The sequence below is a fragment of the Colletes gigas genome, unplaced genomic scaffold (assembly GCF_013123115.1).
Source record: "Colletes gigas isolate AHSC1104 unplaced genomic scaffold, ASM1312311v1 Colletes_gigas_Sc00001, whole genome shotgun sequence".
Taxonomy (NCBI): domain Eukaryota; kingdom Metazoa; phylum Arthropoda; class Insecta; order Hymenoptera; family Colletidae; genus Colletes; species Colletes gigas.
Window position 1 is genome coordinate 1994678 of NW_025106630.1, and position 17363 is coordinate 2012040.

Consider the following 17363-nt stretch of genomic DNA (forward strand, 5'->3'; position numbering starts at 1 on the left):
TTAAAAGATGTTCCCATCTCTACAATTTTATCAAATTGCACGATCTAAGGTATCCAATTATTATACTTAGCTTGTCTGCTAATAAAATTTGAAAATCGCATTTAAATTCTTTCCACAAAAAAAGTGACAAAAAGTTTAGTTTATCGTACAGTTCGTTTCGATCCAATATTGTATAAAAAGACTGTGAATCACGTTGCAAAATGTACGCCACAGAAATGGAGAATAAAGTTAGACGATAGTTGAGGTTGTCTGGAAGTTGAAGCAGAAGCCGTGTCCGACAAGGAAATTCTTTCAATGTCCACAGATGCCAGAGCAGCGAAGGACACGATAAATAAAAGTCGATTACAAAACACGAGGATAAAAGAACGGATTTCGCTAAATCCAATATCGTAGCTTGCATTCGATTCGAGGCACAATTAGAGTAATTAAGCTGACAGAAGAAATAAAACTAGCAGCTTGCGATTCACAAGATCGTAGGTATTCTGCAATAAGTTCGTAGTATTTGTTTCTTAATTACCATACAGTTTCACCTAGTTTATGCTTGTACGATATAGGATAATATTCTGTTTGTCGCTCTGTTAAAGGTAATTCATTATTGAGAGTCGAGGACGACTTCAGTGTCGGATTATATTATAATAGTAAGTATCTTTTTGCTGAAAATCTTTAAAAACGTGGAAGCAAAATCAATATTTTATATCTTACTTATTCGAATAAAGCTCTTTAGGTGCTCAGATTCCCCGGTTATTGACATAAATATTTACATAAATTTTATTTTGCTTTTCCATACATATTGCTTCTTTTTGTACTAAAGGCCTCGTGAATAAATAACAAGTCCAGTTAAAGATCCTCGAGAACTCTTGAACTTAAAAAAAAACAGAATACTATAATAATTATTCCTAGTTTTTTCAAAATACTGCTGTTGTAAAAGATCGTACAAAATTTCTGCGATTATATTACTTTTTTCCCCCGTGAATAAATTAATAATAATTGAGATTAAATAGTTTCGATAGATAAATAATAGTCCAGTTAAAGATCCTCGAGGATCCTAGAACATACAAAAAAAAAATAGAATACTATAATAACTATTCCTAGTCTTTTCAAAACACTGCTGTTGCAAAAAATCGTATAAAAATTTTGCGATCATATTATCTCTTTTTCCCATGAATAAATGAATAATAATTACGATTAAATAATTTTTATAGACAAACAAAAGTCCAGTTAGAGATTCTCGGGGGCCACAGGAACTTAAAAAAAAGAATAGAATGTTATAATAACTATTCCTAGTCTTTTCAAAACACTGCTGTTGTGGAAGATCGTACAAAATTTTTGCGATCATATTATCTCTTTTCCCCGTGAATAAATGAATAATAATTAAAATTAAATAATTTTTATAAACAAACAACAGTCCAGTTAGAGATCCTCGGGGACCCAGAAACTTAAAAAAAAAAATCGAATTCTATAATAATTATTCCCTAGTCTTTTCAAAACACTGATGTTGTGGAAGATCGTACAAAATTTCTGCGATTTTTTTACTTTTTCCCCCGTGAATAAATTAATAATAATTGAGATTAAATAGTTTCGATAAATAAATAATAGTCCAGTTAAAGACCCTCGAGGATCCTAGAACATACAAAAAAAAAATAGAATGCTATAATAATTATTCTTAGTCTTTTCAAAAGACTGCTGTTGCAAAAGATCCTATAAAATTTTTGCGATCATATTATCTCTTTTTCCCGTGAATAAATAAATAATAATTAAGACTAAATAATTTTTATAGACAAACAACAGTCCAGTTAGAGAATGCTACAATAATTATTCCTTAGTCTTTTCAAAACACTCGCTAAAGTTTTTGCAATCGACGCGTTAATTAATAACCCAGCGCAGATCGGACTTTACGCTAAAAACTCTGTGCAGGGAACAAGTATGGTTGTTCGTTGTTGAATCTTCTCAGCTAGAATCGTCTCAGGTCAAGCTACGGAACTCTGTCATTGCACGGCGGTGCACGAGGTCGTCGATTAAAATTCAGTCGCCTTCACCTGTCGGACATCGTTGGAAGTCCAGGAACGAAACTTCCGGATATTTCATCGAAGGGGGGGGGGCGAAGGACCTTGCGGAGTTCTTCGGAACTCGTGATATGGCCAACAAGTGAGGCTTCGCGAGACCCACTTCGTAACGCCATTTATTTGCGTTCCTTCCCGATGATATGTTCTCCAAGGCGAGAACCACGGAAACCGCGGACAGGGACGCGGAAGAGGATTACGATCCCGTCGCTCATCGTCCCCCAGGACCCCTGACCACGTAATAAAACCACATTTTCCACGGTTTTCTTTTCTCTCTAACGTCGAATCGGTGTTTCCACATACACCTTTGACAAGCAATGAACAATGACATCGCGTTGTGCCTCGACTCGCAACGAGATCTGGTTGCAGCGAGAATTTTAAACACAGCCCGGCGAAAAAGAGTCCCCGTACGACGCATTAAAATTTAGTTAACGTTTTAGCGAGTCCAACGGGGAAAGGGACAATGTTTACGGTATCATGTTTTGGATAACGTTTATTATTGGCGAGCATGAAAGTTTACGTTTATTAACGGTTAGACTGAAGAGTGGGGAAAAGTAAATCTCGCATTTATGTTTATTTAGAACCACAAAAATTGAAGAAAAAGTATAAGAAAACAATTGTAACGATTCGGTGGAGTATGTAGAAATAAAAAATTTTGGTAAGATATATACATATAAGTTAGGTTCTTGTTTGTCGGCTGATAGATGTTCAATGATTCAAATTGAAATTTATTTGATTAAAAATTGACAATGTGTGGGGCCAAACAGGTGCCCCAAAGAGGAACGTGTATTCGGAAGAAAATTTATTTGTGTACCGATACTGAATCGAATAATTACGAAATTAAAATGTCGAAGCCTTTTATTTTCTGTTTTATAGAAAGAAGGTGATATTTTATACGAGCAAGTATCGTGTTATTTCTGATCGAATTGCAAAATTCTTTTTTTAGAGATTTCGCTGCAATGATGCATTTGCTGAAAGCCTCGGTGGGAAATGGGATGCTCATCCTGCCAAATGGATTCAGAAGATCCGGCTACGTGATGTCAATAATCTGCAGTATTTTTATAGGCTTGTTATGCACCCACACAGTTGTGGGATTGGTAGGTAACTCAGACTTGCATTTTTAATTTTATCACGGTTCAATAAAATTACTTTTATCGATCAGTCAAATATTAAAAACTATTGGATAGTTCAAGATGTACTATTTACTATTATTAGGACTCTTCGATCATGAATTAGCAACCCCAATCGATGATCACCAATCTAGATTTACTTTTATTTTTATTTTATTGATTGCACTATCGTAACTAAAGAATTTTAAAACCAATTTCATTATCATTTTAAATATAAAATTGACAAATATAAAAACGAGAATATCTGGTGACGTTGCAATGATAAAAGTCAAATATTAAAAACTATTGGATAGTTCAAGATGTACTATTTACTATTATTAGGGTTCTTCGATCATGAATTAGCAACCCCAATCGATGATCACCAGACTAGGTTTACTTTTATTTTTATTTTATTGATTGCAGTATTGTAACTAAAGAATTTTAAACCAATTTCATTATCGTTTTAAATATAAAATTGACAAATATAAAAATGAGAATATCTGGTGACGTTGCAACGATAAAAGTCAAATATTAAAAACTATTGGATAGTTCAAGGTGTATTATTTACTATTATTAGGACTCTTCGATCATGAATTAGCAACCCCAATCGGTGATCACCAATCTAGGTTTACTTTTATTTTTATTTTATTGATCGCAGTATCGTAACTAAAGAATTTTAAACCAATTTCATTATCATTTTAAATATAACATTGACAAATATAAAAATTAGAATATCTGGTGACGTTGCAATAATAAAAGTCAAATATTAAAATCTATTGGATAGTTCAAGGTGTACTATTTACTATTATTAGGACTCTTCGATCATGAATTAGCAACCCCAATCGATGATCACCAGACTAGGTTTACTTTTATTTTTATTTTATTGATTGCAGTATTGTAACTAAAGAATTTTAAACCAATTTCATTATCGTTTTAAATATAAAATTGACAAATATAAAAATGAGAATGTCTGGTGACGTTGCAATGATAAAAGTCAAATATTAAAAACTATTGGATAGTTCAAGATGTACTATTGACTATTATTAGGACTCTTCGATCATGAATTAGCAACCCCAATCGATGATCACCAGACTAGGTTTACTTTTATTTTTATTTTATTGATTACAGTATGGTAACTATAGAATTTTAAACCAATTTCATTATCGTTTTAAATATAAAATTGACAAATATAAAAATGAGAATGTCTGATGACGTTGCAATGATAAAAGTCAAATATTAAAAACTATTGGATAGTTCAAGGTGTATTATTTACTATTATTAGGGCTCTTCGATCATGAATTAGCAACCCCAATCGATGATCACCAATCTAGGTTTACTTTTATTTTTATTTTATTGATTGCAGTATTGTAACTAAAGAATTTTAAACCAATTTCATTATCGTTTTAAATATAAAATTGACAAATATAAAAATGAGAATGTCTGGTGACGTTGCAATGATAAAAGTCAAATATTAAAAAATATTGGATAGTTCAAGGTGTATTATTTACTATTATTAGGGTTCTTCGATCATGAATTAGCAACCCCAATCGATGATCACCAATCTAGGTTTACTTTTATTTTTATTTTATTGATTGCAGTATTGTAACTAAAGAATTTTAAACCAATTTCATTATCGTTTTAAATATAAAATTGACAAATATAAAAATGAGAATGTCTGGTGACGTTGCAATGATAAAAGTCAAATATTAAAAAATATTGGATAGTTCAAGGTGTATTATTTACTATTATTAGGGTTCTTCGATCATGAATTAGCAACCCCAATCGTTGATCACCAATCTAGGTTTACTTTTATTTTTATTTTATTGATTGCAATATCGTAACTAAAGAATTTTAAACCAATTTCATTATCGTTTTAAATATAAAATTGACAAATATAAAAATGAGAATGTCTGGTGACGTTGCAATGATAAAAGTCAAATATTAAAAAATATTGGATAGTTCAAGGTGTATTATTTACTATTATTAGGGTTCTTCGATCATGAATTAGCAACCCCAATCGATGATCACCAATCTAGGTTTACTTTTATTTTTATTTTATTGATCGCAGTATCGTAACTAAAGAATTTTGAACCAATTTCATTATCGTTTTAAATATAAAATTGACAAATATAAAAATGAGAATGTCTGATGACGTTGCAATGATAAAAGTCAAATATTAAAAACTATTGGATAGTTCAAGATGTATTATTTACTATTATTAGGGTTCTTCGATCATGAATTAGCAACCCCAATCGATGATCACCAGACTAGGTTTACTTTTATTTTTATTTTATTGATTGCAGTATCGTAACTAAAGAATTTTAAACCAATTTCATTATCGTTTTAAATATAAAATTGACAAATATAAAAATGAGAATATCTGGTGACGTTGCAACGATAAAAGTCAAATATTAAAAACTATTGGATAGTTCAAGGTGTATTATTTACTATTATTAGGACTCTTCGATCATGAATTAGCAACCCCAATCGGTGATCACCAATCTAGGTTTACTTTTATTTTTATTTTATTGATCGCAGTATCGTAACTAAAGAATTTTAAACCAATTTCATTATCATTTTAAATATAACATTGACAAATATAAAAATTAGAATATCTGGTGACGTTGCAATGATAAAAGTCAAATATTAAAAACTTTTGGATAGTTCAAGGTGTACTATTTACTATTATTAGGACTCTTCGACCATGAATTAGCAACCCCAATCGATGATCACCAGACTAGGTTTACTTTTATTTTTATTTTATTGATTGCAGTATTGTAACTAAAGAATTTTAAACCAATTTCATTATCGTTTTAAATATAAAATTGACAAATATAAAAATGAGAATGTCTGGTGACGTTGCAATGATAAAAGTCAAATATTAAAAACTATTGGATAGTTCAAGATGTACTATTTACTATTATTAGGACTCTTCGATCATGAATTAGCAACCCCAATCGATGATCACCAGACTAGGTTTACTTTTATTTTTATTTTATTGATTACAGTATGGTAACTATAGAATTTTAAACCAATTTCATTATCGTTTTAAATATAAAATTGACAAATATAAAAATGAGAATGTCTGATGACGTTGCAATGATAAAAGTCAAATATTAAAAACTATTGGATAGTTCAAGGTGTATTATTTACTATTATTAGGACTCTTCGATCATGAATTAGCAACCCCAATCGATGATCACCAATCTAGGTTTACTTTTATTTTTATTTTATTGATCGCAGTATCGTAACTAAAGAATTTTAAACCAATTTCATTATCATTTTAAATATAAAATTGACAAATATAAAAATGAGAATATTTGGTGACGTTGCAATGATAAAAGTCAAATATTAAAAACTATTGGATAGTTCAAGATGTACTATTTACTATTATTAGGGCTCTTCGATCATGAATTAGCAACCCCAATCGATGATCACCAATCTAGGTTTACTTTTATTTTTATTTTATTGATTACAGTATGGTAACTATAGAATTTTAAACCAATTTCATTATCGTTTTAAATATAAAATTGACAAATATAAAAATGAGAATGTCTGGTGACGTTGCAATGATAAAAGTTACACGATTTCCAGCGATCGTTTTCTTTCTCGATTCCAATGTTTGCAGAGCATTAATTGTAGAAAGAATCGAACAGTGGTGAGATCGTGTCTAAAAACGAGTTCTTTGGATGCAGGTGCGAAACTCTCAGGTGTTATGTAGGCGCAATCGCATACCGATGCTGGATTTCGCCAAAACGGCTGAGGTCTCGTTTCAGAGTGGTCCTCCGTGGATTCGAAAGTATGGGAAAATTTTCGGTATTTTTACCAACATTTTCGTGTGCATCGTTCACTTCCAGGCTGCCGTGATATACATGCTCTACGTGTCCACCTCTTTTCAGCAAGTGAGAAACAAGCCTTAATGTCCTTCTCTATCGACGGATTCAGGCTGAGGTCGCTCGAGCGATTTTTCATAGGCTATCGACGAAACGAACGATAGTTTACATTTTCTAAAAATTAGTATCCTCCGTTTTCGTACCCTCGAGAAACAGTAAAAGTCCAAAAAGCACGGTGTGAGATGTTTCAAGAGATTTAGTTTTCATTGATTTAATAGCGTCATCCGATTTATTATTACAGATTACACTTTTTGTAAATAATACAAATTCACGATGAATTCTGTACAAAACTTTCCATTTATAATTGCGAAATACAGCCTCGTACTCATATTGAATATTTTTATTTCAATCGATTCGTTGATGCATATCGAGAGGACGTCTGCAACCGCAGTTCTACTCGCGTTGCATTTACAAAACCACTTTCGGAATACGTAAAAAGTTTGAGCTACTTAAATATTATTGCTCGAGCGATTTAATGCCTTTACCAATGACGAACGAAAACTGCCATTCGACCTTCCTTCTTTTTCTTAGAAAATTTTCAGTATCGAAAACAAATATTCTAAACCCAAGAGAACCAATAAACAAAATAAAAAATATTCCACTTAGATTACAGTGCACAAACTTGCAGTAGTTTACCCAAATACTTTAATTATATTATTTTCTAAATAATTACCATATAAATTTTCCATTTTTACTAAATATTTCTCGTTTTACTTATTTACAGTCCACGAAATTAAGTCCACCCAGGAAAATTCTGTTTTCCAACTATAATCCCGTGTTATAAATTGCAAATCGTCTTCGACTGCTCAAATTTTTCTTCCATATCAAAATGACTATCCATACCCAGAAATTGGTTAATATTTTACTATCATTCTGAGTCGCATAGAGACTTAATTTACTCTCATTAAAAAACACCCCTTCTCTTTCGCGACCAAAAAATTCAAACTCAACGCGAATCTAATGAAAAATAAAATCCAATGAAGAACAGTGTATACATAGCATACCAGAAATTAATACTTAATAAATAGAAGCACTGAAAATGTTAAAAATTTAGTGTGGATCTAATTCGATGGTCCTTCGAAGTATTTTGTCGTTCGTACAAAAATTGAAGTTCTCAAAATTGTGTTTTGTCTTGGCTCCAACGAAAGTATAAGTCGAGTTTGTGTTCCAGGTGATCGAGTTCCTTTCCGGTTTCGAAATGGATGTGCGAGTCTACATATTGGCCCTGTTCCCCTTCGCCTGTGGACTCGGTTTCGTCCCGAACCTGGCGTACCTGACACCATTTTCCATAGTGGGTTTTCTATTCATGCTCGTCGGCATTTGCATCGCCTTTTATTATCTGCTCGACGATATTCCCGATCCTGGAAGGCTGCAGGCGTTCACGCACGTGATGCCTGTGCCGATGTATTGCAACTTGATGCTGTACGGTCTGCACAACGTGACCCTGTGCATGCCGTTGGAGAACTCGATGAAGAATCCGCTCCATTTGCCATGGATAGTAACGTTCAACATGCTGTTTAATACCGGCATGTACACGGTATTCGGCTTCCTCGGTTACAACAAATACATGAACGACACCTGCGACACGGTGATCAAGAATCTACCGAACGAGGAAATGTGAGTCCCTATTCCATTTCACATTTCCAGACACTTCCTTCCATCCAATCATTCATGTTCACTAATTGTGGGGAAGGCTATGGTGGAACAGAATTGAACAATGAACTTTAAAATTTTTACAGTAATCGATTTGGGGGAAAAGATTACAGGTGTTTGTCAAAATAACACTATTCACAATTAACTGTTGGCATCTAGAGAAAAAGTAGTCGAGCTAAAAATTAGACTAGCCTGAACCTAATAACGGAATATTAACAAAACGAACGAGGAGCGTGTTAATCATCTGATGAGGTCTAGGTTAGTCTAGGTTTTAGCTCGATTTTAAAAATAAAGATTACAGGTGTTTGTCAAAATAACACTATTCACGATTAACTGTTAGCATCCAGAGAAAAAGTAGTCGAGCTAAAAATTAGACTAGCCTGAACCTAATAACAGAATATTAACAAAACGAACGAGGAGCGTGTTAATCATCTGACTAGGTTTAGGTTAGTCTCGGTTTTAGCTTGATTTTAAAATAAAGATTACAGGTGTTTGTCAAAATAGCACTATTCACAATTAACTGTTGGCATTTACAGAAAAAGTAGTCAAGCTTAAAATTGGACTAGCCTAATCACAGAATATTAACAAAACGAACGAGGAGTTAAATCTGTGATTGGATTTGCAGAACATTTTCCCACTTTATTTTATGCAAGCGTTGTACACGTTTCAGAATGTTGATTTTGAGATAATTTGACCGAATGGAACGAAGAAAAAGCATAGTGCACCGATTATCCTGTTTCAATGACTGATGCACATGCCAGTTTTTCCTTGCGTTGAGCGATGCTTACTTTGACGCAACGCGAAAACACACGAAAGTCATTTTTAATATTACTCGATCGGGAAAATCCACGATTGTAAAATATTGTGGCAACTCTAAGTGGGGAAAAAGGCGCGTAGACACTCCACAACTGTGACATTCGATGTGTATCAGTCTCCTCTGGTTTATTAAAAATTATATGCCTTAGCTACCGGTTTCACAACTCGAAAATAGGTATATTAATTCCTTGGAAGTTATTTTGGAATTATTTCGATATTTAACAACGATAAGTTTCCCAAAATAATTAAATAAATACAGGGGTGTTCGTTGGAAAACTTTGAATCTAAACATCTCGAAAGCAACACATTTTCAGGAAAAATTTTAAATACAAAAGATGCCCACTTTCAAGGAGAAAACACAATTATTTTATTTATTTTTGATTTGTTAAACGATTTCAAGGTTACTAACCTTGTTTTTTAAAATAGAAACCTATATTTCTATTTACAGATTCTTATTCCACGCAAAGAAAGAACAAACTTTTGTACGAAACATTTTTTCATCAAATTTTATCTTACATGAGTATTTAACAAAATAAAAAATCTAGGATCCCACATTTTCAACAGTTTAAAAGAAGCATTTAATTCAGGAAAACAACACGAATATGGTGAAAACACTACTAAAACATAGACACATCAGGAGAGTATTTAACAACGGGATTTCAAATCTGATAAAAGGAGAATTCTCGCCATCGACGAGAAAAAGTAATCGATTTGGTTCAGGATGATATCTTTCTAATCGATAATTGTCGCGACGTAATCTAGGTCTCACGTCGAATTAGTCTGTTGAATCGGTTTTGCGAAATTATTGGATAGCTATTAAAATCGGTACCGATGTCATCGTAATCAGACATCTCGTGCGATAAGCTTTATCGTTTTAATTAATAACATAACATTAATGTATGATGCGTTATCCCGAATGGTCGTGTCTATGAAAATTAATTGAGTGATTGAAGGAATTTGCGAAGTCCACGGACAATGGAAATTTACAGAAGACATCGAACTCTGAGCACGTCGACATTTGCAACATTAAAGTACTATAGTAAACGTTATTGCACGAATTATTAGCAATTTCTTTCGCTATTTGTTTCTATCTCAATAATATTTAAAAGAATATTTACGAAGAAATGGCGGACTTTGACGACATTTTCATAATATCAAATTTCTCGAGTTCCAATCGAAATATTTTCAAAATTAATTGGATATCTGGGAAACCTCTCTTGTAAGTCCTAATCCTCTCACTCGATTTTTGGACAGACGCCGTTTACGCACATCGATAAATAATATTCAATCCACACCACTTCATCATTTTATTTTGTTAATGTTGTTCTCGAAAAAATACGTGACGCAAATGTTTGAAGTATTCAAATGTTGCGAAGTATACGAAAATTTGTATAGTCATTCTTACTGCGTCATCAGTCTGTTGCACAGTATTAGTCCCCTTCGAAAAGTTTGCATGAAACATTTATTGAACTTTTATTATTTTCCTTAGTTTCGAATTATCGAATTTTTAGATAACAGCACTTAATATTATCCTACTTAATAGCTTAGTGCAGTGATGGATCTGAAAGAGCTCAGACTAAATTTTTCGTCTCAAATTTTCGAAATTTTTCTCGATAACAATACTATCCTTTTTCACAAGTCGAAAAGAAAACTTAATAAAATGGATTCACCTTTAGGGAGTTAGAATAAAGAGAAACTTTGTTAATTTTATTTTCAATAGTTTTTGAGAAACTAACGCACAACATTTGACGTGATTTAATTTGCACATTCCATCGGTACTATTTGTAATTGTTTAACGATCAAACAGAAGGAAGCAGTAGTCGATATAACGTAGAGTCGATAGGTCGATTAGTCTTTGCAGATTGATATCGGTGGATTAAGACATTTAATAGAAATTTGGATTATGTACTAGGATTTAAGTAATCCGTTGCACTGAGCATTTATCGCTTGTACATCAAACTTGATTTTTATTATTATTGTCGTTTATTGCGCTGTGAATATTTGAACGAGAGAGTGATATATGGCGAGCTTAGAATCGAATTACTCGGAATCGATAGGCGATTACGCCATTTGCAATACTCACTATAAGCTACCGTAAGTTTCCATCGTCGATAATGTTCTTGAAACGTCTTCTTTGTTTTGCAACAAGACTTTTGCTCACGTTCTTGACTCGTGAACTATACTTTTGGTAGTCGTTCCAACACTATGATCCTCGATTTTGATGGTATCTAATTTTACGAGATTTGGACATAGATCGAGTCGTTATCGTTTATGAGAGCATCGACCAAAATAGCAAATGGAATACTACGAACGATTAAAAATATAGAAGGCAATACCGAAATATGTTTCCTTATTTTTTAAAAATCGTAATGATCATAAATGTTAAAGACTCTCAAAACCAGAAAAGAAACAGTTGCACAAAGACCATCCAGAGAATTTCACGATAATATCAACAATTATTCGTAATTTCACGTCGAGTCAGAAATAAAGGACACTTGTATAAGTAAACTGGTAGTCAAATAAAAATAAAAATTTAAATTGCCCATCGAACGATCGTCACGATTTAATTCTTACACGTTCTATTCGTTATTTGTTACTCAAATGAAAGTATGGTCATGAGAATGTAATTCTTGATAATCGAAATGGAAGAACGTCGAAAATGGTTTCCAAATTTGCGGTATTCTTGCCTTGGATCGGATTAGAAAACGATGTCGGTTCATTTGTCATCGATCTGTCCACTTGTCTGGTATCTAGGCCACGTGCATGAGTCTCTCGAGAATCTCAATATCACTATTTACACGCGCTCGACAATGTTCGTTATCGTGCAAACTTCCTTATCTAGCGTCGCTTCGTTATTTGTATACACGCACGTGTACATGCGCTACATTCCATTGAACGTTTTCCACTTTCGGTGCACTTTGAACAAACAACTTATTCGCTCGCGCTGATAATTACCGATCAATGAAGTTTTCTTCGCGCGTTCGAGGAACTAGGCAGAATGAGTCAAACGGATTTTTGCAATTCCTAGAAGCAAACCAAGAATTCAAAAATCGACGCGTTTCACAGTGGTTCAACAACGATCAATCTTTTCGAATCGATGTCTACTAAATTTATTTCTCTTTCCATCCACTTTGAAATTAAGAAATTCACAGAATAAAAATATGTAATTAGTACCAATATTTAAAGTTGAATATTTTAAAGAAAGCATTCACGTAAAATAGTTGAAATTTATTTCTCTTTCCATCCTCTTTGAAATTAAGAAATTCACAGAATAAAAATATATGATTAGTACCAATATTTAAAGTTGAATATTTTAAAGAAAGCATTTACGTAAAATAGTTGAAATTTATTTCTCTTTCCATCCACTTCGAAATTAAGAAATTCACAGAATAAAAATATGTAATTAGTACCAATATTTAAAGTTGAATATTTTAAAGAAAGCATTCACGTAAAATAGTTGAAATTTATTTCTCTTTCCATCCACTTTTAAATTAAGAAATTTACAGAATAAAAATATGCAATTAGTACCAATATTTAAAGTTGAATATTTTAAAGAAAGCATTTACGTAAAATAGTTGAATAAATATTTCCTCTGTGTTTTTTTTTTTAATATGGAAGAAAATTGAATACAAGTTTTATTCGTTGCACAAATGTTGTAATTTGAGTTAAGGTTGGATAGCACTCGCGAAAACACTTCTAGCGAGATCGGAGGATCCCGTGAACCTTGTCTGGAAACGCAATTCCAAGTTTGTCGCTTATTTAAGTTTGTCGAATTTTTTTGAAACGCAATTATCGTAGATCGGGAGGATCGACTAGAGCCTTTTAAGCGCCCAGTATTAAAAACACATCGATCAATGTCGCATTAAATGACTATCGGAACTCCTGGACACAATCGCGCGAGAAAAGTCGTTCGATTAAAATTGAATATCGCTGTAGATAGGGAAACGCAATGTCGAATATGTTTCGATCATTGATAGCGATCGATAGGAATTAACGTCGAGTTAAAACTCCTACCAGTGGCATAATTAATTCGAGGGGCCACGAGTTCGTAACAGCCAAACAAACATCGTTTTATTCTATTTCTGTGCACGTATTTTCGCAAATATTAATTTATTAATAAATCGTGATCACGATGGAAACTTTTATTTAATTTAGTGAGCATAATTTAATGAACTTCAAAAGTTTTGTTACTTGTTTCAACTTAAAAAATTATAAATATCACTTTATCTGATTTTAAAATATGAAGTATTGGTTGAAAACGAAATAAATCTCTGTACAGTAATTTATATTTAAGAAATTACGTGAGTTGCAATAGCTATGTAAAAATGAAGATGTACATGAGTCACAGTGTTTCGAGATTTTGGCAAAATTATATCACTGAAGAGTTTAAAATTGTAATATGAAATACTACTCCATTTGTCTTTCGATTTTACATTTCATTCGTCAATTTCATTCATAACACAGAAATTATGGGAACATGGATAAAGAAATACCACTTTGATCACATTGAAATGTAGAAAACGTTGGATACGCATATTCTTTATCGTGAGATGCAGCTACAGTGCATTTTTACAAATTACAATCAAGTTCCAAGTCCTTGCTTAGACTCAGCAGAAATGAAATACCATTTTGTAATATAATCTGCAAATACTATTAAATGTGACGTGTTTCCATACATTAGTAAACGAAAGTGTAAGCACGAAGTTATCTGTGCACTTTGCTTCTGATTATTTCTATAACGAATAAAAGAAAATTTCCGTCGTAGAAATTAAATAAATTTTTCATATTCGTAACGTATTATTACGTTTAAAATATTATTTTCTTTCGATTATTAATGGACGTGCACCAACAATCAAATAGAATCGGAGAAACTATAATAAGTACAATTTATTTCTTATAAAAACCTCATAAAAATCATGATTTTTGTATAAAATTTTATATTAAAATTATTGTTATTACAGACTCGCTCAATTTGTAAAAATAGCCATTTCTATTTCCATCTTCTTCTCGCTTGGAATAGCTTATTACGTGCCATACTCGGTATTATGGCCGATGATCGAGTCGAAACTTAAGTCCTACAGTTATGGCAAATTTATGTTTCGTTTGGGTGCAGTGGTTGCAACAAGTGAGCGAAATTAATTTAATGAGAAATTCTTTGTTAAATTTAACGATTGTTCATTTCACTCGGTATTTTCGTTCCTTTTAAATTAATTTACAGCAATATTGGCCATCGCGGTCCCGATTATGGTTCCATTGCTCGGCCTTCTCGCAGCTATAAGCATGACCACCGTGATGTTATTAATTCCCACAGTAATAGAAACAACAACAAAGTGGGAAAGAAGTACACGGTTTCTTTTAGCAAAGAATATCAGCATTTCCTTCATCTGGATGCTTTTATTGGTACGTATCGAAAATCGACGTTATTTACATAACGAAATTATTTGTCTAAATTTTTAAAACTTGTTTATATTAGGTTACAGTACATAAAACAGTCAGTGGCAGATGTTTACTTAATTTTTATACGCTTCGATAAGGTGTCATTTGCCTACAATGTACCTTCTAGCAGATTAAGAATTATCTTTAACTGCTTTGTTTCCTCTGTCTTGATTTCGTAAATATACCAACGTTTAGCAAATACTACTTTTATTAGATTGCAATGATCGCGTATAATCATCGTACATACTATATCCACGGTATTTCTCTCTGCAAATCTAAACTCGGTAATTTTATGGCTTTAACTAAGCGTAATATTAGTTAGTTAAATTCTGGTGATGAAATTGATTTCCATAATTTCTTTCGATGATTCTGATCCTGGAAATGAACAATATAGAGTCAATTAAAACAAATTAATAACAAAATAATAGTGTACTTGCAAAACTATTAAACGAATTATAGGGTAGCATATTCTATTTTTTTTAGGGTAACAAATTTTTATATTTTCTGTTACATTGAACGGAACCAGAATAAGAGGAAAAATATTACAGTTGCTTTGAACACGATTTTACCGAAATATTAATCAAATTAAAAAACATTGAAAAACAATATTGATATCTAGTATCAAATTATTTCATATTAATTCAAGAACTTATTAGAGACTTGTTAAGAGTGATTAAAACTCATTTTACTGTGACGAAACATTTTATAATTGTCCTTAAAATTGCATCAGTAAGTCCACTTTTTATTATTCAGGAAAGTTGAACATCATCTTCTTGATAATGAGATAAGAATATCGAACCTTGAAAGAGAATGTCAACTTTCAGATCTTCAGGTGATTATTGTATGAACTATGGCGTAGAACATTATCAGTTTACCAGAAGATATCCTTAGGAAGCTTACAACACAATAATTGTGAAACATCAATTTCGTTGGGAAAGGGAGATAACAAATTTTGATTTCAGCAATACGTATCCATCGTCTGCCTGCACCAGTTTTTTAAAATATGAATCTCGTTCGACAATGTTTCATTATATCATTATCATACTCGTAAAGTAACAGAAGTATCGACCTAATAGACGCGCAGAATCTAAAGTATGTTGCAACACGTGCATCGATTATCCATTTCTTCGCGTAGATTGTAAAACAAAATATGAAACTCGATCTATAATTTAGCTCGACGTAAACGCTATCCAATGTTTAACGAGACACAAGGAAATTGGTCTGAAATTGGTTTCGCTTGGATATTAAGCCTCCGTGTTTCGCCATCCAGATACTGTCTCGATCGATATCCATTTGCGAAAAATGTTTCAATTATGATGAAACTGAAAGTATATTCTATCGTTCGATTATTCCATATTTGGGTTTTACCTATCCAATTTGGAATAAAATTAAATTGAATTAGAAATGTTAATTTTTATTTTCGAAGGAAAGAAAGCATCTTTGATACAAGATTAAGTTTCCTTTTTTTTTTTTATTCATTAAAATATTTGAATTAATATTATGGACGAAAAACGAGTTTTTCAGGTCGAATAAAGGTTTTCTATTTATCTTGTTAGGTTTTCGGAGTTGCAGAAGGTATATTGTCCATCGTCCGAGAATACCATGGCGTGAAAATGAAAGGATGCTGATTAACAAAATGGAAAATAAAAACACTGAGCTTTAAGGAAATCAAATTAATTTTAAATGTCGATACATTATATTTGTTAGTAATTATGAAATATTTTACGTTAAGCTTAGTTGGAAAAATCAATTTTGTCGTGTAATATTATTTAATATTATCTACTGTAAAGCTAGAGGACAACGATTGTAGAATCTGAAAATGAAGGTAAACGTGAACGCTCAGTTTTCAAGCAATGGTTTTCTACATAATATTATTTTACTTCTGATTCGAATGAACGTGGAAATATAATTTTTACTAAGCGAAACGAAACCGTGATTTATTTAACGATTTTCTTCACGCTTAGAATTTACGATAATAGGTTGTAAATTATTTTATACACGGTAACGATACAGGACACGGCTATTAATAATTACATCAACGCGATCGAAAGACATTTAAGTCCCGGACGTGCAAGTTCGTGCGTTAATGAGACAACATCGAGAAAAACTGTAAAAAATGAGAAACGCAACGTATGTGGTTTATCGATTCCGTGTGAATAATTTAGCATATAAATTACGACTTGTGCAAACAATTCTGGATATAGTCACTGTACCGATATGTACCAACTATCTTCATTGGAAATTAATATCAGTGTGAAAATAATTATAATGTTAAATTTAAACAATTTTCCAGCGTAATAGTATTCTCACTCGAACCTGTGATGTTTCTATTACTATTATATATTCTACGCTGTGTAGAAAATAAATTGTTATCTTAATAATAATCCACACTACTG

At 32.2% G+C, this 17363-nt stretch overlaps 1 protein-coding gene across 1 annotated transcript; it reads left to right on the top strand.

The window, feature by feature from the left end:
• Window positions 1-2203: 2203 nt before the first annotated feature.
• On the top strand, window positions 2204-16595 carry LOC122396182 (proton-coupled amino acid transporter-like protein pathetic). Its single transcript, XM_043394356.1, has 6 exons — window positions 2204-2298; window positions 3007-3157; window positions 8234-8679; window positions 14493-14656; window positions 14750-14931; window positions 16524-16595. The coding sequence occupies exons 1-6, from the start codon at window positions 2204-2206 to the stop codon at window positions 16593-16595; spliced, it is 1110 nt and encodes a 369-aa protein (XP_043250291.1).
• The last annotated feature ends 768 nt before the right edge of the window (window positions 16596-17363 follow it).

What these genes read in the sequence shown, in the direction of transcription:
- LOC122396182 (XM_043394356.1), top strand. Translation starts at nt 2,204, where the DNA reads ATGTTCTCCAAGGCGAGAACCACGGAAACCGCGGACAGGGACGCGGAA. An exon ending in CCCCCAGGACCCCTGACCAC is followed by an intron (nt 2,299 to 3,006) that starts GTAATAAAACCA and finishes TTCTTTTTTTAG; the next exon opens with AGATTTCGCTGCAATGATGC. An exon ending in GGGTGCAGTGGTTGCAACAA is followed by an intron (nt 14,657 to 14,749) that starts GTGAGCGAAATT and finishes ATTAATTTACAG; the next exon opens with CAATATTGGCCATCGCGGTC.